The sequence below is a fragment of the Peromyscus eremicus genome, chromosome 3, assembly GCF_949786415.1.
Source record: "Peromyscus eremicus chromosome 3, PerEre_H2_v1, whole genome shotgun sequence".
NCBI classification, from domain to species: domain Eukaryota; kingdom Metazoa; phylum Chordata; class Mammalia; order Rodentia; family Cricetidae; genus Peromyscus; species Peromyscus eremicus.
The window spans coordinates 103,810,486-103,834,082 of NC_081418.1; the positions used below are offsets into that span (position 1 = coordinate 103,810,486).

The 23,597-nt window shown below is 46.6% G+C and overlaps 1 protein-coding gene across 1 annotated transcript in view; it reads left to right on the top strand.

Moving 5' to 3' along the window:
- The window catches only part of C3H3orf20 (chromosome 3 C3orf20 homolog), a 57,872-nt gene extending 36,017 nt beyond the window's left edge, over window positions 1–21,855 (top strand). The window contains exons 11-18 of the mRNA XM_059258223.1: window positions 38–169; window positions 4,372–4,495; window positions 5,924–6,170; window positions 12,834–13,137; window positions 14,736–14,843; window positions 15,949–16,091; window positions 21,043–21,177; window positions 21,673–21,855. Of these exons, the coding sequence (XP_059114206.1) occupies window positions 38–169; window positions 4,372–4,495; window positions 5,924–6,170; window positions 12,834–13,137; window positions 14,736–14,843; window positions 15,949–16,091; window positions 21,043–21,177; window positions 21,673–21,769 (1,290 nt within the window). The 3' untranslated portion in view covers window positions 21,770–21,855. The remainder of the gene's footprint in view (window positions 1–37; window positions 170–4,371; window positions 4,496–5,923; window positions 6,171–12,833; window positions 13,138–14,735; window positions 14,844–15,948; window positions 16,092–21,042; window positions 21,178–21,672) is intronic.
- The last annotated feature ends 1,742 nt before the right edge of the window (window positions 21,856–23,597 follow it).

A 23,597-nucleotide genomic window follows, 5' to 3' on the forward strand; every position in this document is an offset into this window, starting at 1 on the left:
GCAGGGAATCCACGAGCGCTGGTTTCTTTATCTGCAGGTGAATGAACAAATGAAGCTAACAGTCTTGGGGCAGGACTCCGTCACCGTCACCTTCACCTCCTTGAATGAGTCGGTAACACTCAGTGTGTCACCCAAAAGCTGTCCCCATGGCGTGGTGCATGACAAACGGGTAAGGCAAAGTAGATGAGTAGAGAAAAGCAGGTGGGGCATCCAGCCCTGACCCAGGGTGTCTCAGCAAAGCTTGCCGTGTCATAGCTCAGGGACTTCCCCCACTCCCTGCTATGCAAGGCTCTTCCGTATCCTCATTTAAGCAGCTGTGAATGGAAAACTCTCAGAAAAAGGTACTGTGCCTGAACTGAGCACACACAGATTGTCCATGCCTCACTCCCTGACTAACATAGTGGAACAATGACTGTGTAAGACCTGCACTGTACTAGTATGCCAAGTAATCAAGAGATGGCTGAAAGACACAGGGGATGTCCATAGGTGATGGTGAATCCCACACCATTTGTACAAGGGACTTGAACACCTTCAGGTTGAGGTATCTGTGGAGATGATCACTCTGTGAGAATGTAGATCTCACAAGCAAAGAGAGGTGGCTGTATTTCCCATTGTTTATTGAGGGGATGAAATTCAACAGAACCTTTTCGAGTCCAATCTTTCCATTCATTGGTCCAACTGTGGCCTAGGCCAAATCAACATCATGGGAAAGATCAAGCAAATGAAGAGGATGCCATCCCTAAATCTCGAGGTGTCTAAAAGTCGACACTTGGCATGGGAAGTTAAACTGGGGTAACCAAGAGCTCATGTGAATGCAGCAGATCACTGTAATTCCCCTGTCGATGCTTTGCTGGGATTGGTTCCTAGGACCAGAAGCAGTTTGCCTAGTGCCAGTCCCTGTTTACACCTGTCTACCTGTGGGAATTACAAATAGTATCCCTTTCCCCTTCAGTGGTGTCCTGGCTTGGATGATAAATTCTAAGGACCTGAGCAAGAGGCCCTTAAGCTATGGGATATTACCATAGTATGCCATAAGCCCTCAGGCTTTCAGGGATACCTGACTACTCTTGAGTTACACAAAGACATGGGGCAGGCATCCATTGTAGATCCACAATATATGAAGCAGATGCATGCTGTCCTCAGAAGAAAGCATTATGCCCGCTTTACCCATTGCACTTTCATTCCAGCAGCATTTCTCTTCACTGATTTATTAAATAATTCAGCAAACATTCATTAACACTTGTAATCTGCCACAGTAGCTACTGGAGGTGTAGAAATGAAGCCTCTTTCTAGTCTCTAGAACTTTCAGTCTAATGGAGGGGACAAAAGAACATATACCAATTATGAGTCCAGCCTGGTTAGCATCATGTTATAGAGGCATATGGGAACTGCTGAGACACGAGAAAAGACAGTGTTCATCAAGGCTCTCATAGAAACACCAAAGACATTCAGGTGCCTGTGAGTTCAAGCATATCAGCTTCAAGAATTATAACTGCAATGGGCTTAGGAGCAGTACAGAGTAGAGTGCTTAACTAGTGTCACATGGGAGGCTAGTTCCATCCCCAGCAAAAAGGAAGTAAGGGACGAAGGAATCAAAGATGGCAGGCAGGTAGGCTAGATGAATGAGCTGAGACGAATACACTTGCATGTTATGCCACTCTCATGTTCCTTTGGTTCCAGGTTCTTGTTCTAATGGTCATTGTTAAATGCATACCATGTCTGACGATCTCTTGAGTGTTTCCTGAGAACCATAAGCAACTTAAAGACCATTCCAAAGAGCTGAATGAAATGACTCTCAAGTCTGTGTGCGCATGTGCACTCTAAGCCTGGGAAAACTAAGTAATACAAATGTGATTTTACCTTACCTTAGTACAACTGTAGTGAGACAGAATTAGATCCCCAAAGCTGTGCTGTTCAATATGACCGACACAAGTAAAAGTAAGTCACACAGGGATGTTGAACCTTTGAAGAGCAATGAGTACAAATTGATTGGAGATCTCAGTAAAAATGCATTCTGTGTTTCAAAGACTTTAATGGGAAGAGAATATAAAATGTTTCAGTAATTGCCAATTTCATTGTGTGTTAAATGATCATTTTTATATACTGGGTAAAATAAATATATTATTAGAATTAATTATAACTTTAGGATGTTTTGAATGTGGCTGCTAAGCATTAAACTAGCTCATATTGTATTTCTACTAGACCATGCTAAATGTCCAGGGTAGCGTCTCCATCAAGGGGCTCACAAAGGCACAGTCTGACAGTGTAGTAGAAGGGTGAAAAGTTATTTAAAATGACACAGTAACTCAAAGAACATGACTATCTTGGGGGCATTTAACATAAGGAGAAACAGGCCGATGCATTAAAATGGCCTCAGAAAACATGCTGCATTATAGATGACAAACACTGGTGACAGAGAAGGCTGGCTTGCCAAAAAAGCATTGTCTGTAATTGTTTCTATTTAAAAATGTACGGTGTGTTCTATAATGTATATTTATAACTAGATGAGCAGAAATAAATGAATAAATGTAATCATTTCCTGTGAGCAACAGAATTTCCAAACTTTGTTCTGAACAATAGGTTCAGCATTTCAAGTTATTTTTGCATGAACTCCCCAGGCTTAGATAACTGGTCATCTTAGATCCTTGGAACTAACAAAGTTTTGAAAACCAAGGAAACTTTCAGAGTATTGGGTCTGGCAAAGAGCCCAGGTTAGGAAGAGCCCACAGGGCCTTAGCCCAGGCACTTCTCTGGTTGAGCCCAAGTTTCCCTATCTGTATAGTGATGATGTGTACAGGCCAATCTGACTTTGAGTCTATCCTGGGAGTTTTATAGTCCTCTCAAACACACTATATGTGCTTGTTTGGCTCTGGTTCTGTAAAAATACATGGCCACCTAGAAAGGCTGTGACTGGGGGAGGGTAGTGTCTCTGTCATTGGGAAGCTTGTTAAATGGTTTCCCCAGACACCCATCCCAGAGAGAACCACCTATCATAGCGACAGGCAGAATGGCAATCCAGCTTTTACAGCCCTGAGGCCTGGCTTCTCACTAAATATTTCTATCTGGGCAGCACTTTGGAAGCGAGGCAATGCTTTGACTTAAATGCTTTATTAGCCCAGAGTGCCGTTTCAGATCCTTTTTGGAACCAGGGTGGATATAAATTACAAATAAATAAATAAAATTAGCCCAGAAGCAATGGCTGGGACTGCTCAGAAGGAGGCTGGGACTTTGCTAGTAACTGGAACCATCCTTTACAGGGTTCTTGCCTGCAGAGGAATAAGACCAGCTTTAATCCTTGTCCAGAATATCTGTCTACTCCTTATCCTACTCACTCCACCTGAGGCTTAAATTCTACAGAAGAAACTTTCTCATACTTCCACTATTTTAAGAGGACAATAGAAAAGGCATAGAGCCAGCTCTTTAGGAGTCAGCCAAGTTAAGGGATAAAGGAAGTGAAAAAAATGAACAAAACCCAGGCAAACATGATGGGAATAGGTAGATGTGGACATTTAGTAGAGAGCAAGTGCCATTGGCTGAGGAAACAAGGGAAGGCTTCCTGGGGGAAAGACTGACTACAGTGAACTCCGGATTCTGAACATGGTTTTGCAGTTCCATGGAGGCACTATGCAGAGCAGCTTCTTCAGAAAACGAGACTGGCACACAGGAGCTTACTGGAAATGATTGCTTTGAGGATTAGAGAAGAGAGAGGTTGAATTTCAGAGAAGCTGAAGCATAGGTCTCTGGGACACCACAAGGAGTCCAGATGACCCATCAGAGTAATCCCAACTCCAAGTGAAAGACTGGGGCCTTTGTGCTGTGGATGACCTGCTGGTCTCTGTAACCTGGACCAAGCATGGCTCTTCAGCTAGAAGTTGTCCACAGTAGCTGGCTGGGTAGAAGCATTCTAAAAGATGCATATGCACTATGCCAGGAAGAGACTGGCAGTGGGCACTCCAGAGGAGCCTCTCTGCATCCAGTCATTCAGAAAGCAATAACATTTCCTGAGCACCTTCTCATGAAATCAGAGGACACCAAGGCACAGTCCTCCCCCCCCCCTCAGAAGTGTGGGGGGACAGAACAAATGCACCAATGGCTTAGTTAAGTGCTGACTTGTCTTGCAGTCACATAGCACAGTGGAAGGCAAGGCAAGGGCTAATTCTACACAGTAGAATCAGAGAAGCCCTCACAATGGGAGAATCTGAGTCAGGTCTGCCTCTGACTCAGAAAGGACTGGGCCAAGAGGACCAGAGATGTATTCTAGGCAGAAGGGATAGCCACATAACCTTCAGAGCAGAGTCAGTTCTGCTGAACATGCAGACAGCTCCCTGAAGGCAGGTGACCACTGTCCCCAACCCCTTTGCCTTCCTCCAGTCAGTTCGCAGAATCAGTACCATGGATGACAAGATGTTAAAGATAAACAGAGCCCTGGTTGAGATCAAGAAGCGGTTTCAGAAGACTGTGACTCAGTTTATGAACTCTGTGTTGCTGGCTGCAGGTAAGGGCAGAAAGGTGCTTAGGCCTACTAGAAGGCCTCCTAAATCTTGGGTCACCTGTCTCAAAGTTTAGTCTTCTCACTTCGTGAGCTTCAGCCTCCTGAGAGGTCAGGGCCCCCAGTATTTAAGAGGATTGCCTGAGAACACACGCTGGGACTAGTAGACTGAGAAACTTTAATTTCTGAACTCTCCCCCATGTGTCCTTAGTGTCTCCATGCAATTATATTACTTTCCTATCTCTAATAGACTTTGTGCATCCCTCTGGGCCCTTTCTGCTTTGTCCCCTGTACCATCTGGCATCCTTTTTAACTGGCATTTGCTCCTCTCTCTTCTGTGGATGATCTCAGAAGAAGAGAAAAATCCAGTCTCTTCACAAAACTGTCCCTGCTAGACACAGAACACTCTTGTGAGAGGCTTCAGGAGCCTTCCATGTCTGTGTTCTCTGCTCTACTGACAGCCGTTGGAAACAAGGTGCTACCAAATCAGACTCTGTCACCTTCTGGCTGGGTCTGCAGCCATGCTACCCACACAGCTTCCCGAGGAGAGGCTTAGTTCAATTATGCCCTTCCTTTGTGAGCCTTCCTTGACTTCCCTCACAAAGTGGGGCTCCCTCTCCCGTTCTGATGATTCCCATGGCTGCTCTGATGGTTCTCAACACTGCTCTAGTTATAAATCTCATTACCAGGGCTGGAGAGATGGCTCAGCAGTTAAGAGCACTGGTCGCTCTTCCAGAAGACCCAGGTTCAATTCCTAGCACCCACATGGCAGCTCACAACTGTCTGTAACTCTAGTTCCAGGGGATCTGACACCTTCACACCAATGCACATAAACTAAATTTAAATAAATTATATATTAAAAAAATTTGTTACCTAGCTTTGTGAATATTTATCTCCTTGTCTGCCCATCCCCTCTGTTCTCAGCAGCAAAGAGCCTGTCTTGGGTTGTCTTTATGCCTAGCATCCTCATTCAATGCTTGCTAAGTGAATGAAGGAATGTTAGGTCTCTGGCCTCAGAAATTTCTACTGGACTAAGTAGAAAAAGCAAGGCAAAAAACCCCCAAAAATCCCACAGCACAAACAAAGAAGAGGATGAAATCAGCCTCAGGACAGTATTCTTAGCGAAGGGAACACATGGTGTACTTAACCTCATTGTTGAGTGCTATGAAGAACATAGAGCTGAGTGAAATACAGGGCATCTGAGTAAAGTAAGACTGAAGCTGGGTCTTGCAGAACAAGTAGAAATGAGATGTGTTTATTTGTGCTGACCACTGACTAGGACAGTGTGCTAGATGCAAAGCAAGGCAGATTGGACAGGAGCCAGTGAGGGGTCAGTGAGCGTGAGCTAAAGTGGTCCAATTGGTAGGAGCCAAGAAGCAGGTACAGAGGTGACCTGGTAGTTTGGGAAAGTGACAACAGCTTTCCTGTTGACAGGTCTATTCACCATAGAATATCCCGCCATGAGGGAAGACACAGAAGCTAGTCGGTTCAAGGTGAAATCTGGGTCTTATCCTGATCGGAGCCGTAAGTCAAGTTTTTACCAAGGAGAAACTCTTGTACGATCCCATTCAGCCCGACCAGATTCCTTAATTGAAGACAAAGAGAAGGAGGAGTCTATACACACGCTCTTGATCCCTGTTCAAAAGAAGAGCAACAGAGTCCAGGCCAAAGTCACACCAAGGTTGGCTTAATCCTTCATTTCTTCTGTAGAGCCAAGGGATGTGATGGGCAGTACAAATGGAGTGGGAACCACACAAGCCCCTATATTTGTAGCTCCCACTCTAGGGGTGGAGAAGGATAGGAGATACAAATGTATTCAAATGGTATCTTTTATTTTTTGAACACTTATTGTGTATGTGTGTGCATGCATATGGATGTACACATGCCATGGGGTACATGTGGAGATCAGAGGACACCTCAAGGGTAGTTTTCTCCTCCCACTGTGTGGGTTCCAGAGATTGAACTTGAGTTGTCAGCCACAAGCATCTTTACCTGATAAGCCATCTCACTGGTCATGATGTCATTTCAGATGGCCATGGGGCTAATAAGAAAAGGTTTCAGAACAGTGTAGCATAATAGGAACTGGTCATGGGCCAAATCTAGCCTGGCTGACTAATTTTTACCAATTTTTAAAAGCTTTGGGGGAAACCAAAAGAAGGCTATTTTATGATATATGAAGTGAGAGGCAGCTCATCAGTATTCATTGATGATATTCTATTGGAGCACAACCACATCCACCATTTCCCATCATCTATAGCAGCTTCCCCATAGCATGGAAATGTTGAGTCCTCATGACAGAACTCATCAGGCCTCTGACGGATGGGATACTTACTTTCTAGACCACTGTGGAAAAGACTAGCCCATCGCTGCAACAGAGTGACTGTGGAGCAGACTAACTGACAGGCAGGCTGCCTTCAATAAGAAGGCCAGGAAAGCTGTTCTGAAGTGATACATAAATGGAGAGGTGAAGGATGAAAAACAAGCAGCCCAAACAGATGTGAGAAAGGAACATCACAGAGCCCCAGGGGACAAGAACAAGCTTGGTGTGTGTGCGAGCTAGTAAAAGCAGTGTGCTGGGATGTCACAAAGGAGGCCATGGGGCTGGCAAGATGGCTCAACAAGTAGAGTGACTTGTTTCCAAGCCCAACATCATGAGTTTGATCCCCGAAACCCACACGGCAGGAGAGAACCGACTCCTAAAAGATTTACTCCGACCTTCCCACATGTGCCGTGGCACAAATACACACACACACACACACACACACACACACACACACACACACACACACGAGCAATGTAACTTTTAAAATTTTTTTTAAAGAATAAAGCCGTGATCTTAGTTGAGAACACAGGAGCAAGCAGGAGGTTGATCAAGTCACCTTGCTGTGCTAGAGATGCCGTCCCATATGTGGAAGTGGAAGCTCATCAATTTATTTTATTTTAAAAATCTTAAAATAGGCATATTTTGGAGCTAGCGAGATGCCTCAGTGGGTAGGGGGCCTTGTTATCAAATCTCAAGACCTGAGTTCAATCCCTAGGAACTTACATGGTAGAAGAAGAGAACTGAGTCCCACAAGTCCCTCTAACCTCCACATGTGTGTGTGCCATGGCACATGCATGTCCACAAAATAAATAGATAAGTATAATTTAAAATGTGAAACTTTCACAAAAGAATGAGAAAATTCTACTCGCATGGCTCGAGTGCACACACCCTGTAGCCACCAAGTCAGGAACAGACCCTTACCCGCTTCCTAAAAGTCTTTCTATGCCAATCCAGTCTTTGGCTCCTTCCTCCCTGGGCCAAACACTGTGAACACCACAGACTAGCTTTTGTTCTAACTTTATTTGAATGGATGTATGTGGTTTGTTTTCTTGGTGTATGACTTTTTTCATTCAGTGTTATGATTTGAGATTTACCCGTGTCCTATGCACAGCACTCATTTGTTCTTTGTCATCACTATAACAATTTATTCTGTTATCATGCCACAAACAATGCATTCTAATGATATAGATGTTTGGCTGTTCATGGTTTTTGTGCTGCAAAATGCTGCTGTTGGCATTTGTCTTTTATGTGATCAGCAAATGCTAAGGTGTAAAACTGCTGAAGCAGAGTATGTATAGATAGGCTCAGCTTCCTGGATAGATTGGTCTTCTCCAGTGGTTCCAGCAAACTCAGCTCCCAGCAGCAGTGTGTGAGGGCTCCAGTTGGTCCACATTCTTACCAGTGGATGTTGCTCTTCTTTCTCTTAAAAAAAAAAAAAAGTAGAGTATGGTGTGTGTGTGTGTGTGTGTGTGTGTGTGTGTGTGTGTGTGTCTGTGTCTGTGTCTGTGTGTGGTGGCATATGCATACTTGTGGGGGGGCATTGAATGTCCTATCATTGAATACTCTATCATTCTCTGCCTTATTTCCTTGGAACAGGGTTTCTCACTGAGCTTAGAGTTCATCTGGCATTCAGCAAACCCCAGAAATCCTGTCTCCATTCCCTCATAGCCTGTGGCCATGCCTCACTTTTTATTTAGGTGCTGGGGATTTTAACTCAGGTCTTCATGCATGTGCAACAAGCACTCTTACTTATTGAACCATTCCCCCAGCCCCTAGATTATGTTTCATGCTGCATCTATTTTGAGATACTTTTGTATCAGGTGTTTCACCCAGCATTTATTTTGAGATAATTTTGTATAAGGTACAGTGTATGAGTTGAAATTTGTTTGTTTTATACATGGCTATATATTTGTTTCCACAGCATTTAAAAAAAGATCCTTTTCTTCATTAACTTGTTCTTGCACCCTTCTGAAGAAAAGCGATGGGTCATGTTTGTGTGGTTCTCTTTCTGTACTGTTTTGTTAATAGGATCCTATGACTTTCAAATAGTGAGGCAGCCTTGCGTTTCTGGATAAACTTCACTCAGTTATGAAGTTCTTTCCCCTGTATTTCTAGGCACAACTTGCTAAAATCTTGTTGAAGCTTTTGCATATATATATTTATGAGGGTTATTTATGAATAGTTTTTCTTTTTTGGTAATGTCATTGTCTGGCTTATCAGAGCAATACTGGCTTAATGAAATGAATTGGGAAGTATATCTCCTTTATTTGTGTTGAATCCAACTCTTTTCCTTTAACTGTTAAGATTTACCATGAAACCATCTTACTCAGAGTCTCCTTTGTAGGGAAGTTTTTAAAAACAAAATTGCTTTTATAAATATAGAGCTAGTTAGGCCACTTGTTTTTTTTTTTTTTTTCTTGAATGAATGTTTAGTAATTCACATCTTTAAGAGGATTGGTCATCCAAGTTACTGAATTTATAGACATGGAGTTGTCCCTCGTTTTCCCTGGGGACCTTCTTTTGAAAATTTTTTATGTTTATTTGGTGTTTTGCATACTCACTTATACCCTGGCATACAAGGGGTAGTCAGAGGACAGGAAGGTTCTTGCTGAGGCAGGCTCTCTCTTTCCTCCATGTGGGTGGGTGGGTCTCAGGGATTGAACTCAGGATGTCAAGCTTCTGGCAGGTGCCTTTACTGGCTGAGCCCTATATGACCTTCTTAATGTCTGTAGGATCTCTAGTGGCATCTCCTCACTTCTGCCATTTTTTGCTTTATGTATTTAGGACTCACTGTTCAGTGCATACAGATATAATCACTGTGTTTCTAGATGGAATATCTTCTCTTGATTATCATTTTCCTTTTTCTTTACTATCAATTTTTAGTTTACTATTTATGTATGTGTATGTGTGCATGTATGTGCACATGAGTGCAGGTGCTTGTGCAGGTGAGAAGAGGGGTGTCAGGTGGGATGGGCAATCCTCTTAAAGATGTGAATCCCCTGGAGCCACCCAGTATGGCTGCTGGGAACCAAGCTTGGGTCTTCAGCAAGAGCAGTTTATACTCTTAACTGCTGAGTGATTTCTCTAGTCCCAGGCTATAATGATCTTTTTACTTACTTGTTTTCTGGTATTAGTATAACTCTCCTGATTTCTTATAAATATTATTTGCATCAACTTGCTTCACTCACTGAGTCATCTATCCAGCCCCAAATGTTGACTTTTCTAATCCACTCCTGGCTCTTCACATAGCAGCCTACTGTTCACTATAGCTGGACTAGGAGTTCCTGCCCTGGTTTCTCTTTTGAATTTTCTACTTTAACCCCAGAGGTCTTTTCCATTTGCTCTGTTTAATCATTTGAAACAGGGTTTCTAGCCCAGGTTGGTCCAGAACTCCCTATGTAGTTTAGGATGATCTTGAACTTCTGGTCCTCCTGCCTCTCCCTCCCAAGAACTGGGATTACAAGTCTGTGTCACCATACCCAGTTTGAGTTCTGGACTTTTGAATCAGTCGCAAAAGGCTTCCTTGCTCCAAAATTCCAGAATGATTTGTTCTATTTGCCACTATTACAAATTGTAGGAAATTGTAAAGTCAGATTCTCCCACATTAAAAGCCTTAATCACTTTGAATATACTCTGGTATAATTCATGATAAATAGATTCAACATTCCCCATGGATGTTTAGGTTCTTAAACAAGAGATGCTCTACTTTTTTTATTTATTTAGTGTTGTGAATCAAATCCAGGACCTCACATACACTGAATATGTGCTCCATCACTGTGCTCCACCCCTCTTCCCCAAACAGATTCTCCTACTAGCTTTGCTCAGCAAGCATTTACCAGCATTAAATTTCTTCTAAAGAATTGTGAATTGTAAATCTAGATATGGTAGTGTATGGATACAGTCCCAGCACACAGGAGGCAGAGATAGGAAAATTACCATGAGTTCAAAGCCAACCTGGGATACCTGGCAAGACCCTGTCAGAAAAATAAAGTCAGGATATCCTGGGCTGTTACACAGAAAAACTCTGTCTCGAAAAACAAACCAAGAAGTGGCTGGAGAGACGGCTCATCAGTTAAGAGTACTGGCTGCTCTTCCAGAGGAACCAGGCTCGATTCTCAGCACCTACATGGTAGTTTGCATCATCTGTAACTCCAGTTCCAGGTGATCCGATGTCCTCTTCTGTGTACTCTACACATATAAAATAAAATGAATATATGTAAACGAACTAACTGAGCAATGTGTGATAAATCATGGGCATTGCTCTCATTTTGGGATGACTTGGTTCTAACCTGAGGCCTTGCTAATTCAGAGGCTTCATTGACCTTGGACAACCTATTACCCTCATGGGAGAGAGGCTTCTGTATTTTGACCTGTAAATGGTAATAACAGTTTCTGTCCTGCCCATTCTATGGGGTTTCTACAAAATTAACCAAGGAAATGCCTATTCAAGGGCCATAGATCCTGTAAAATATTAAATGTGTAAAACAGCAATGATGAAAAGAGTGGGAAAAAAAGGAGTACTTTACACCTGATGGTGCTTATTTAGACTAAGCACCACGGCCCTGCATAGTGTCAGCACATAACAGGTGGCTGATAAATGCTGCAGTGTTGACCAATTCTCTGTTGCATCTTTGATTTGCCAAGTGTTCCTATTGTATTCCACCAGTCGAAACACTGCAAGTAGCTAATCTCTTGGGACCTGTAGTGGGATAGAAAAGTATACTAATAAAAATAAGGGGAATATAGAATATGTTAAACGGTAAGCAATGCTTGAGAGAAAGGTAAAATTGGCAAGAAAGAGTGTTATGGTGGAAACACTCAATGGGGTGCTTAGAAAGTCACCAGGAAGGTGACATTCCAATAGATGTAAAAGTGGTAAGAGAATAGGCTTGTGGCTCTGGGGAACAAACAATGGCATAAGCAGAAGTCAGTGTAGCCATGTGAGAGTACTGGGGAGCAGGATGAGGGTACTGGGGAGCAGGGTGAGAGTGCTGGGGAGCAGGGTGAGGAGAGTGCTGGGGAGCAGGGTGAGGGTACTGGGGAGCAGGGTGAGGAGAGTGCTGGGGAGCAGGGTGAGGAGAGTGCTGGGGAGCAGGGTGAGGAGAGTGCTGGGGAGCAGGGTGAGGAGAGTGCTGGGGAGCAGGGTGAGGAGAGTGCTGGGGAGCAGGGTGAGGAGAGTACTGGGGAGCAGGGTGAGGAGAGTGCTGGGGAGCAGGGTGAGGAGAGTGCTGGGGAGCAGGGTGAGGGTACTGGGGAGCAGGGTGAGGAGAGTGCTGGGGAGCAGGGTGAGGAGAGTACTGGGGAGCAGGGTGAGGGTACTGGGGAGCAGGGTGAGGGTACTGGGGAGCAGGGTGAGGAGAGTGCTGGGGAGCAGGGTGAGGGTACTGGGGAGCAGGGTGAGGAGAGTGCTGGGGAGCAGGGTGAGGGTACTGGGGAGCAGGGTGAGAGTGCTGGGGAGCAGGGTGAGGAGAGTGCTGGGGAGCAGGGTGAGAGTGCTGGGCTTAAGGGGAATGAGAAGCAGGAGCTAGATCTGGTACAGCCTGCTGCTTTTTGCTGCCTTAACTGAAATTAAGCTAGAGAGCCTAAGGAGGTTCCAGAGACTGATTCAGTTTCTGACAGAATCCCTCACTGGCTCCAAGAGAGATGAGGAAAGCGTTAACCCTTAGGAACTACTTCAGAAATGATTGGAGGCTGGACTATGTTGCTGGTAGTGGAGGGCAGCTAGATTCTGGATCTGTCAACCTGGGAAAGAGGCTTGTGGGTGGGATTGGTGAGATGGTGGGTGTGGAGTGAGAGTCGTGGATGGCTCTGAAATGTCAGCTGAATGACTTCTTATGCCTCCTTTGCACATGCAGAAATGTGGGCCTGGAGTGGTGAGGGGTCCCTCCCCTGAAGGACTGGACCAGGAGCTGCCTACAGCCCTGGCACTGCAGTGGGCCTCTTTCTGTGTAGAAACAAGAGCTGTAGGGGCAGAGGTTGAAGCCTGCCCACAGGCTCCTACCACTGTGTTCCTCTTTGTAGAGGGAAGCCGAGAGAGGTACGCAGCCCCACCCGGTGGGCAGCCTCACCCTATGACTGTCCACTGGTGCTGCGGAGGCTCATTCACAAGGAAGACATCCGGGCCGGCTGCAAGTGTATTGTGAAGGCACCCCTGGTGTCCGACTTGGAGCTAGAGCGCTTCCTGTCTGCACCCCGAGACCCCAACCAAGTGCTGGTATTTGGGATAATGTCGAGCCAGAATCCCAACTGTACCGCACAGCTACAGTGGCTGCTGGACACGCTGTATAGCCATCGGCAGCAGGGCCGTTCCTCACCGTGCATCCAGGTTGGTCCAGAGCCCGGTGAGGAGGTCCCTTGGGCCAGGGCCAGGGAGCAGAACCAACTATAACCTCCGCTGTATGAGGATGGGTTAGGTGTCTGACAGCTCCATGTCTTTCCAGGGCCTTGGCCAACACTCCCCTTTCTGTCTGCAGCCTTTTCTTCCATCTTCTGTCTTCTGCTCATCTCCTCTCCCAGGATGAATGTCACCACATCAGGGCAGGTGCTTCTTCTGACCTTTGAGACAAGGTCAAGGCAAGGTCCTTTTCATTCAGAGCACTTTGCACAGTTTGTGGCCACAACTGGTGTGAATGTTCAAGGAAAAGACGGTGCCCATCACCCATGTTCTTACAATTCAGTATATGTTCGTGGACTGTCCCCAGGTCCCTCCGTGTGCTGGCCTTGTCTCAGTGGTTCAAGAGCCTACCGCTGGTTCAGCCAGTCCCTGAAGGAATTCCCAGTATGGCTGCAGCTACAGCAGGCCCTCTAGAGGGCCATGACAGGACAGATCTGGAATAGGTGACTTCTGTCTCCTGGGGTCAGGATGAGCCTCCTAGGATGCTCGGGGCTTTAGCAGGCAACTGAGTATCCCTGGCAGTGGCTTGTGCAGGATGAGGACAGTTTGAGGCCCCAATTTAAGTCTAAGGGCTAGGTGACTTCTCCCAAGCTGTCCTTCCCCTTGAGCCTGTTGCGTTATCCCTGCCTTATTCCTCCCTGCTGCTGCAGAGTTCTGATTTTGTGTGAGAAATCTGTGGGCTCTGCCTGAACACCCCTTCTAGCCTTTCTCTCTAAGAGTGCTGCAGCCAAAGGGCCCTTGTAAAATCAGATGTCCCCTCCCCCGCTGGCGCCCTTCTCTTGACTCCTTCCAAGAGAGCAGCCAGCCGCAAGCCTTTCACCCAGCCGTGCAGCAGAGCCACACTTGTTTCATGCATCTCATTTCCAGCTTACTTCAATCCAGAGAATGTTCCCTGAGAACCTGCTCTGGGCTCACCTCGTTCATGGCAGACATAATCCTTGTCCTCATGGGAATGTACAGTTGGCTGTAGTTCATCTGGGGGCTGTTAATTGTTCGCTAAGGAATAAAATGCTTAGATGTCTTACTCCAACCACACACAGTGTGAATGGGGCCAAGATCTGACCTGCAGTAGTTGGAGGGGGTGGAGGAAATGGCGGTATGTCTGAAGATGGGCTTGGGGAGTAGTGGTGAACTTCCCAAAGACCTGGCTTCTGCTCTGGCCAATAGCTGGTCATTAATACTCTCATCCCACAAAGGCTAAACACCACAAAGGTGTCAAGAGGGGCAGCCAAGTGAAAGGTGGGGTGAAAGGCCCCTCTGGGCCGTGCAGTGTAGCTTCCTGAGTCTGGTCCATGTGGAGCAGGACTCCTGTCTTGAGACCTTCCAGAGTGAGGGACATGATAGTCCACAGATCCCAGGGCAAACCTAGTGCTGTCACATGAAGAGGAGTCGCTCTGGTGGTGACTTCCCCACAGAGGCCTGAGAGCAGATCTGGAGACCTGCTCTGGGGAAGGAAAGTGAGGGCTGCGGGGGGTTAACACGTGCCTTCTTGCACCAGGGTGACCAGTTCCCACATCTCTGTTTGGCAGTGCCAGCATGACCCTTACCGCCTGCTGCGGTATGACCTGGACAGCCCCCTGCAGAAGGATCCACCCCTAATGGTGAAGAAGTTTGCTGTGGTACATGGGATGGTTTTGGTGAGCAGGGGCCCTGTAAAGGGCTAGACATCTATCACCAGCCACTACTGTCTCAGCCAGATTTGGGGAGGGGGGTGGGGTACAAAACAAAACCTGAAGATCTTCTCCCACCCATGCTGAGGCTCAGAGAGCAGGACTTACTGAGAGTCACCCAAAAGACTCCCATCCCCTTCCCAGGAGATGGAAGGGTTGGGTGACGTTAGCACAGAGAATCAAATTCTATTCATCTGATTGTTATTAAATTATACTAAAATATTATAAAACCATGTATGTTCATTGAAAAATCAGGTATACAATCTAGAAAATAATGACACCCTCCTACTACCCAGGATCTTACTCATCTATCCAGCACTTAAGTTCTGGAGCCCCTGCTAGGCCACATCCACCTGACATTGTAGTATCTGGCCTTTGTTGTCTTTCTCTACACACATACTTTAGGGCACTGTCTTTCCAATAAAGTAACAGAGCACTGTCCCACATCTTCAGTTGGTAGCACCAGAATTTTTACCACTGGACGTGAGTCTGTCTTGTTATCACTATCCATGCTGCTTTTGTTGGACAGTTAGGTTCTTTCCCTCTCTCCTTTCTTGCTGTTTTTCTTTTCCCCTATAATAATGGTATGGTGATACCCTTGCCTAGCCATCTCTAGACAGCTGTCCATGGTGGAGAGTGATAGACACAGAGAGTAGAGGGTATGAGACCCCCATTCCATAGGATGAGCTGAATGGTACATCCCGATATGTGGGTTTGAAGCAGAGGGGGCCAGACAGATGTAGGAGTCTTGTGTGCAGGGTAGAACGTGACCTTCCTTCCACCCTAAGGGAAATATGAAGTGTATATCTGACAGGGCCAAAAGCTGGGCAGGTTGGGCTGCCCTCTAACTCAGGAGGGCCTGTGCAGGGGCTAGGGTCAATCATGTCTCCCTGGGTTGCTGAGGAGAGTAGCATACTTTCCCATGCTATCAAGGGCCTGAGCCCTAACCTAGCTCTGAGGAGCCTGTGGCCAGTCCTACTAAGATTTGGAACTTGGCTGCCATTATCAGTCATGCCACTACGTCAGTATACTGACGTGTTTCTTATTTCATTTCTTTCCTGTTTTCCAACAGATGTTTGCTGGGGGGAAGCTCCTTTTTGGGGGCTGTGTCCTAAATGGCTATGGCTTCAGCAAGCAGAATCTGCTGAAACAGATCTTCAGGGCTCGACAGGATTGCAAGATGGGCTACTTCCTGCCAGACAACTACAAATTCAAGTAAAACTTGACAAGGCATCCCACAGGGAGGGATAATGGGGCAGGGGACTTGGGCTGTGGGAAGGCCCGGTGGGAGAGCAGGTGGTGCCAAAGGAGTGAGGTAGGGAAGAGCCAGCGACAGGGAAGTAGGGTGCGGCCTCTTCCTACAGTCCCCTGAGCAAAAGCTACAGCAGGAGGGTTTTGCTGGTGGGGAGGTGAAGAGGGAGAGCAGGCAGGAAGAGGTGAGCAAGGTCATGCCGTTTTTCTCTTTGAGCTGGAAGTTTGGATAAAGGGCTGTGTGGGGAAAAGAAGGCACTGCTCATTTGCACAGTGCTCTGCTCAGCAGGAAATAGTGGAAAGATGTCTCAGGGGCAGGAGGCCCAGCACACCCGTCAGTTCCAACCTGTGTGCACATTCAGCTTGGCTTCTCTTGGGTTGCCAGGTGGGTCCCACAGACACAGTCCTTGGTGTAGGAGTAGGCTTGGGTGTAAGCATCCAACTAAGGTGCTGCCACCTACTAAGCATTTCCAGGCTGGATCTGGTGAGTGGTAGAAGGCAGTCTGAGCTCAGGACACTCTGCAGTGCAGGTTCCCAGGAAACCCATTAGGTTGGGGGTCCTAAGACAGGATTGGAGCCCTGGCTTTTTCTGGCATTATCTGGGTGACTGTCAGGTGGACTGATCAGGTGGGCTCCCAATCTTTAGCTTTTTGCCTTTAAAATGAAGATAATACTCAATCTTGCAAGACTGTAAGGATTTCACAAAAGAGTATTTGTTATTAACAAGCTCTATAAATGAGGTAAACAATGATGAAACCCAGGATAGTATCTGTAATATCTGTCTGCAGACCTGAGCTACCTGTGGCACACCCTTATAGCACCAAGTTAAATATGCCATTCCCACGCAGACCTGCAGTTTTCTATCTTTTTATTTGTTTGTCTGGTTGGTTGGTTGGTTTTTCAACACAGGGTTTCTCTTGAGTATCCCTGGCTGTCCTGGAACTTGTTCTGTAGACCAGACTAGCCTCAAACTCAGAGACCCCAAGTGCTGGGATTAAAGGTGTGTGCCACCATGCCTGGCTGCAGCTTTCTGTCTTGATGCCAGCTCACCACAGGGAGCTGGGTTGAGTTTTTGTCAGTCTGCTTCACCCTGAGGCTGGGGATACATTCATGCAAAGTCCATGGAGGTCACACTAAGTAACCCCAATATTTTGGAGTACTCAGTGTATAAGGCTGGAAGAGGAGGAGCCTACGGGGATAAGACAGGGCAGACAGAAAATTCTGAGTGTTCTGAGTCCCCATCACTCAGAACACTAAGAGAAGGGGGTGGAGTTACTGGAAACCAGACATTGGCAGGTCCAGGGAGTTACAAAGCTGTGTTTCGGGAGCTGTTTACAGTTGAAAAAGAATGTACCAGACATACATTGGGTCTTACTGGGCATTTATGTCTACAAACTCAGCACCTTAGATTCCCTGTATTTAAAAGATACTAGGAAACTGCAAAGGAAGATGGATTTATTTACAGTTTGAACAAATAGAGAGATGTCTAATTATATCCCCTACCATGCTTGTGGCCACCTTATAGTTTATGGAAAGCTATGAGACAAAGGATATGATATATGAAAATTTGCCTGTGAGCCCAGAGTTCAGCCCCCTAACCAAGCCTCTGGGTCCTAGGAGGGAGGGCACAGCAGACCTGTAGCTAGACAGTCTCAGTGGGAAACACATGCAGAATGTGGTCCTGACATGAGCAGCCCTGAGTGAAACTGTGTCCACCTGCGCACAATATTCACACTTAGCCCCTGCCTCCCTCACTAGGGTTGGGGACAGCTAAGGGAAGTCATGTGTGGTTTGCAGGCCCCACTACCTATGTCTGTGAGCAGAGATGTGTTACCCTGCCATGCTCACACTCCAGTGAGGATTAGGTACAAGAGGGACCAGGATAGGGAGGTGTGAGATATCCAGGGAGGCTAAAGGGATGGGAGAGCAGAGCAAACAGAGAAAATAGTTTGTCCCCTGGAAACACAAAGGGATTTAGCCTGTAGCAGTCCCAGAAGGTAGGCGTGTATATGTCCCCCACCCCATGTAGCAGTGAAATGGCTAGTGGACACACCTCGTCTCCTTCCACCTGGGTTCTTACCTTACCTTCTCCAAAAATGGAGTGGGCAGCCAGTGAAGACAACCAACAGGAGGTTGGTTTGTTGCTTTATTGCCAATTTGGGATTAACAGCTTAAAATGGGATTAAAAACAACTTTAAACAGGTTGGCACACAGGTTTTGACGATTTAAATGGATCAGATTTGAACTCTTGGTAGCAGAAGGATGATAGCCTCTTAGAGCTGTTTCAGTTCTGAAAAGTGTTACAGCTTAAAAGTTCTTGGAGGGCTTCAGGATGCCAATCTAGAGCAGCCCCCTGCAGAACAAGGCTGCTGGTCAAACACCAGGAACACAAGGAGCAGGAGGTCATGCAGATTGGAAGCAGCTCAGGAATGAATTCTCATCTGCAGCAGAAGTAGAGTCTCGGAGGCTGAGGCGGGAATGAGTACTCCTGCCTGCGGCTACTGGTCAAGTCCTGGAGGCTGGCTCAAATGAATTTCCTGCATGGGAACAATTCTGTCCCCTGCCTGTCTTAAAGGCAGCCTTCCTTCAGTGAAGATGAGCAACTGGCTGGAGCCCAACCTGAAGTCTTCCTTTTCTTCTTCCTCTCTTGGTTCCTGCAGCAGTTCTATCTCTGCAACCCACAGAACAGCCAATTGTATGTTCTGGGTACCCGCTAGACCCTGACTGGCTGGATGTGGGTATGCAAATAAAGTGAAAAATAGGACCAATCAGGGAAGAGTTGTTAAACCTGGTTGGGGAGGAAGAAGACCCTTAGTCCTCCCCCAAAAAGTTGCTAAAAGTTCAAAATCAGGTTGAGAAGACCGTCTACAGAAGCAGGGACATTTGAACTAGTTTTTGTCTGTCCCTGGTTGCTACAGGAGCTCAGTGGGGAGATTTTAGTCAGGCTTCTTTTTTTCTTTTGTGGCAGCAAAATGTACAATTGTGTAACACTTGCAAGTGTGCTTGTGACATCCTGTGGCCCACTGTTGCCTGTAGGACATGACATGGCCATCAGAGAGAGGAGTATGGAACTGTGGCTCCAAGCTCTCTGTTTTATATTGCTAGAGTCTGGATGGGTGGCTGTGTACAGAAAAGCAACCCAGGACCCTGAGGGCCAGAAAGGAAAAGAATATGCTTTGAATAGGAAGTAAGTCCAGGCTACACCACAACCGTGACCTTTGTCTTCAGCCATGTCCTGAAGGAATGGGACATGACCTTTTCAGGGCTGTTCTTACAGGAGACAATAAAAATCTGTCAGAAATGGCCACATTCTACAGTGACGAAAGTGCCTCGGAAACAGTCTTGGCCCCATGAACTGAATGCTGTGTAAACTGTGATGTGCTCATTGGACCACAGAGGACCTTGCAAATGGTCACGACCTCTGTGAGAGACAAAGTCCGTTTGTAAATTGCCACATCCCTGATAAGTCACAATGGGCAGGGGGAGCTGCTGAATGCCCTGTGCACCAGGAAGAGTTTCAGAAACTGCTGGGCCTCCCCCTCAGACCGCCTCCTGCTAAGCAGCTTTGCAAGCTGTCACATGCTCTGCAGAGTTCCCAGTCATCTATCTATGCAGTGCCCTCTACTGCACAGCACTTGGTAAACTACATGGCAATCTATGAAGGACAAAGCATCTTCTAACCTGTCGGGTACCCTGTGACATACAGACTGGAGTGACACCTTGTGAAGATAATATGGTATGCAAATGCTGGCATGAGAATCTCAAAGCGTTTGTGAATAGTCGTGATCTTTATAAACGTCAAGTGACGGCTTGGTGTGCTGTGAGTGCTACCAGTTGTGAGAGAGTTCTTCACCCCTGGGCCACTGTACCGCCCCCCTGTCTTCTGCCCACTCACCTTAGAAGGGGCAGAACCAACTGAGTCACAACAGGAGGAGGCCAGGGACTAGTGAGGAGAGGTGGCTGCAGCCAGGTGCCATGTTCCACAGATTCGTGTGGTTAAATCCTTTGCTCCATGGTGATGGTGTTAGGAATGTGGGCACTGGGAAGTGATGAGGTCACAAGTAGAGAGACTTCATGAGTAGAGTTAATAGCTAGAAGCTTGCTCACCCCTTCTGTTATGTGAGAACAGTGAGAGGCTGCCATCCATGAGTCTATCATCTGTGAGTGTTACCAGGCACTGACTCTCCTGGCACCTTGGTAATGGACTGGCAGTTTTGAGAAGTGAGTGCCGCTTGTGTCAGTGATCTGTTTGCTGTGTAGGCCCAGCACTTTTAGAGCAGCCAGAATAGCCAAACTGCATGGCTTAAGCAGCATCTGCTGATCATCTCAGTTCTGGGGGCAGGAATTTGGATCCAGATATCAGAGGGCCATAGTTCCTCTCAAGTTGTATTCTTGCCTCTCTTTAGGTTTGGTGACAGCATTACTCTGATGTGGCACTAGTCACATAGGATTAGGGGCCTACCTCATTCCAGAATGACTGCATTACAACTAAGATCTATACCGATCCCACATTCTAGGGTCCTAGGGTTAGGGCTTCTGCATATGAGTTTGGGGGATACATTCAGTCCACAGCACTGTATGATGGCATCACTTCCTTGGCCTCCACTTGGCTCTCCACTGCTGCTTTGCAAAGCCCTCTGTATCCTCTGGGCGTTCTTATGCTCGGTGTAGCATGGACCAGGTAGCTGGTAGCATGGGAATGAGGGCTATACAACCTTTCACAGATGCCAAGAAACTGACCTCCAGTGGTTTCCAGGTTCTCAGAGCAGGCAGTTTCTCCCTTGGCACAACTGGGAGGTCAAAGTGTTTTGCTAGTCTGTCTAGGGTCTGAAACAGGGTAGGATAGCACCAAGTGAACCCTGGGCTCTCACCTCTGACCCCCTATCTTATGCTTTCCTACCACCTGTCCTTGCAGCATGTCAACCTATATCACAAACCTGGATGATTCTGAGTCAGCTAAAAGAGTGCCATCTGAAGATTTCGAAGGAAGTGCCTCTTCATTGGCGCTTGGGGACAAAATGGATAAAACACCTTCTACCCCCCCTGAAAAGTATGTTTTCCCTATATCTCTAGTTGACAGATTAGGAATGGCTCATTATAGGATCCCTAGCTTAATCACAGGCCACTACAGCTACCATAGCATGGCTTATGCCTTGGAAATCTGTGTCCCTCCGAGTACAGATCAGCCCCTGATTTCCAGCCTGTCTTGCATTGTCTCATTGGGTGTCAGGGTTGTGCACTAGGAGATACACTTTGCAGCAAGGCTCCCTAGAGTCCAGACCCACCTGTCAGAAGGATGGAGGCCACCCCCGACTCCAGCAAGTTTCTTAGTGATGGTGACAGGGAACCAAATCAAAATTCTGTAGTGTCACTCTTTCCAGAAAGATGGAAAAGTGCTAAGATCAAGCTATGGATGCCACTGGGCCCCCAAGTTGGAGCTGTCCCCTGGCACTCTCCCTCTAGGGCCATGCCCTCATCAGCTGGGCCAGGCTCCCTGCCTGCTCGCTTGCTGCCCAGCACCTGCTTCTTCCTGTTGCATATTTAGGTCAAAACAGCCTGAAGTGGAACTGCAGCCTTACTTGAAGACCAGGAGGAGCAGCAAGAAGGGCAGTAACTGGAAGAAGTCAGGTTCTAAGAAGTGATGCTGGAAGAGCCAGCGATGCCCTCCCCACACCCAGCCCTACCTCCTGGTCTCCCACCACCCTTCAATAAACATACATGCCTCCAGTGTCTGGGTGAGGCGGTGGTGGGTGGGGCAGGCCCAGCTCTGAATCCAAGAAGGCCAGAGGACCCCCACAGCTAGTTTCAGGCCAGGTTCTTGGAAACTTGCTACCCCCAACTCAGAGCTTCCTCTGTGGCCAGGAGTAAGCCTGAATCGACCATTGTGGTGAACACATGTCTCATGGCCAAGGTCCTGCCTGCTCAACCATTCAGCAACCCTAGGGAGCCTCGGAAGGGGCTAGACTGTGGCTCTCGCCCTCTGTCAAGTGGGAAAGACTTCTAAGACTTGTGATAGAAAGAAGATGAGAAGGGAGACACAGAAAGGGAGAAGAGACAGAGAGTGATGGAAAGAGATGAGAGAGCAAGCAGGAATGAGGATGGAGGGGGCAGAAAGGGATGACTAAGGAAGTGAGAGATAAAGACAGAAGGAGTCGGCTGAAGGCCAGAGTCCAGTGGACACCTTGCAGGCTCTCATCACCGTTTAGCTCAGCAATGGAACATAGGGCTGGACTGGATTCTCCTTTTTCTGGAGCAGGCCTGGAGTATCCTTTTCAACATCCAGAGGCCCCAGGCAACAGTCTTCTGGAGTGCTGCCTTGTCCCTTACCTCTGAGAGAGCTGGATCTCCTACCACTGTGTGGTTGATAAGAGTTGTGTCCCCAGAGCAAAGACTGTGGAGGGTCTGCCTTGGTCTTTGCGCCTAGAATAGAGTTCAGGCCCCAAACTCCAGGTAGCATTTGGTGATGTATTTCACAGATAACCATTTGTGCTTCTTCAGTAACACATGCTTTTTCTATCTGAAATTTTTTAAGGTTTAGTTTTGTTCTTTGTTCGTTTTGGTTTTTTTTTTTTTTTTTTTTTCATTTTGTTTTGTAGCTTGAAAGATATTTTTTGAGTTATATGTTTCTTCCCCTAGAAGTATATTTGAAGTGGTCTGCCCTGTTCTTAGGCTTCATATGTTGATATTTTCAGGCCTTGATGTTTGTTAGGGGGATTAGAGCTCTAAGCATTCCCCATCCTTCCCCTCCAAGCACAAAGACAGAAGCAAGAAGGCAAGGGGCCAAAGTTCTGTTCTGTCCTCACAGATAGATACCCCAATACCCGGTGAAGGTTGGAACCAAGGCCTCTGCTCAGGCTAGAGTCTGAAATGAAGCCTCTGACCTGCACCTCTCTGACCTTTAGGCCATGTGCTCAACTATGCTCAATCAAGCAAATATGCTAAGCAGTCAGTTCTGTGTGCACCAGGAGCAGAGGCAGGCCAGGTCCTGGCTCCCTGCAGGGTGCTCATCACCCTGGAGGGCTGCCTGTGAACAGGAACACCTCCCACTGGCAGAGCAAGCAGTGAATGTCCAGGGCAACACTGTCAGATTGCTCCTGGAGGAGGAGGAGAGGAAAGTCCCTCTCTATGGAAATGCCAGGAGAGAGAGGTAGGCTTTCCTCCACGATGGCTCTCACTAAGCAGGAAGCTAGGTGTCTGAGCTATCTCTTGATTAGCACAAGGCTTCTTAAACTTTACCTACTTAGGAGTAAGAAAATTTTACATAATTTTTACATGTATGTAAAACAGGTATGCAAATCAAATATTTACTGATAATAAATAATAAAGAAATGTATTTTAAACAATTCTTTGATATATATGATTTTTCATTTATTAAGAATAAAAGCAAATTTGCATTCTTACACGATGAATTGCTTGTGTATTTTATGGAAGGAATTAAATCTTGCCTGAATATTCAATGCAATAAAAGTT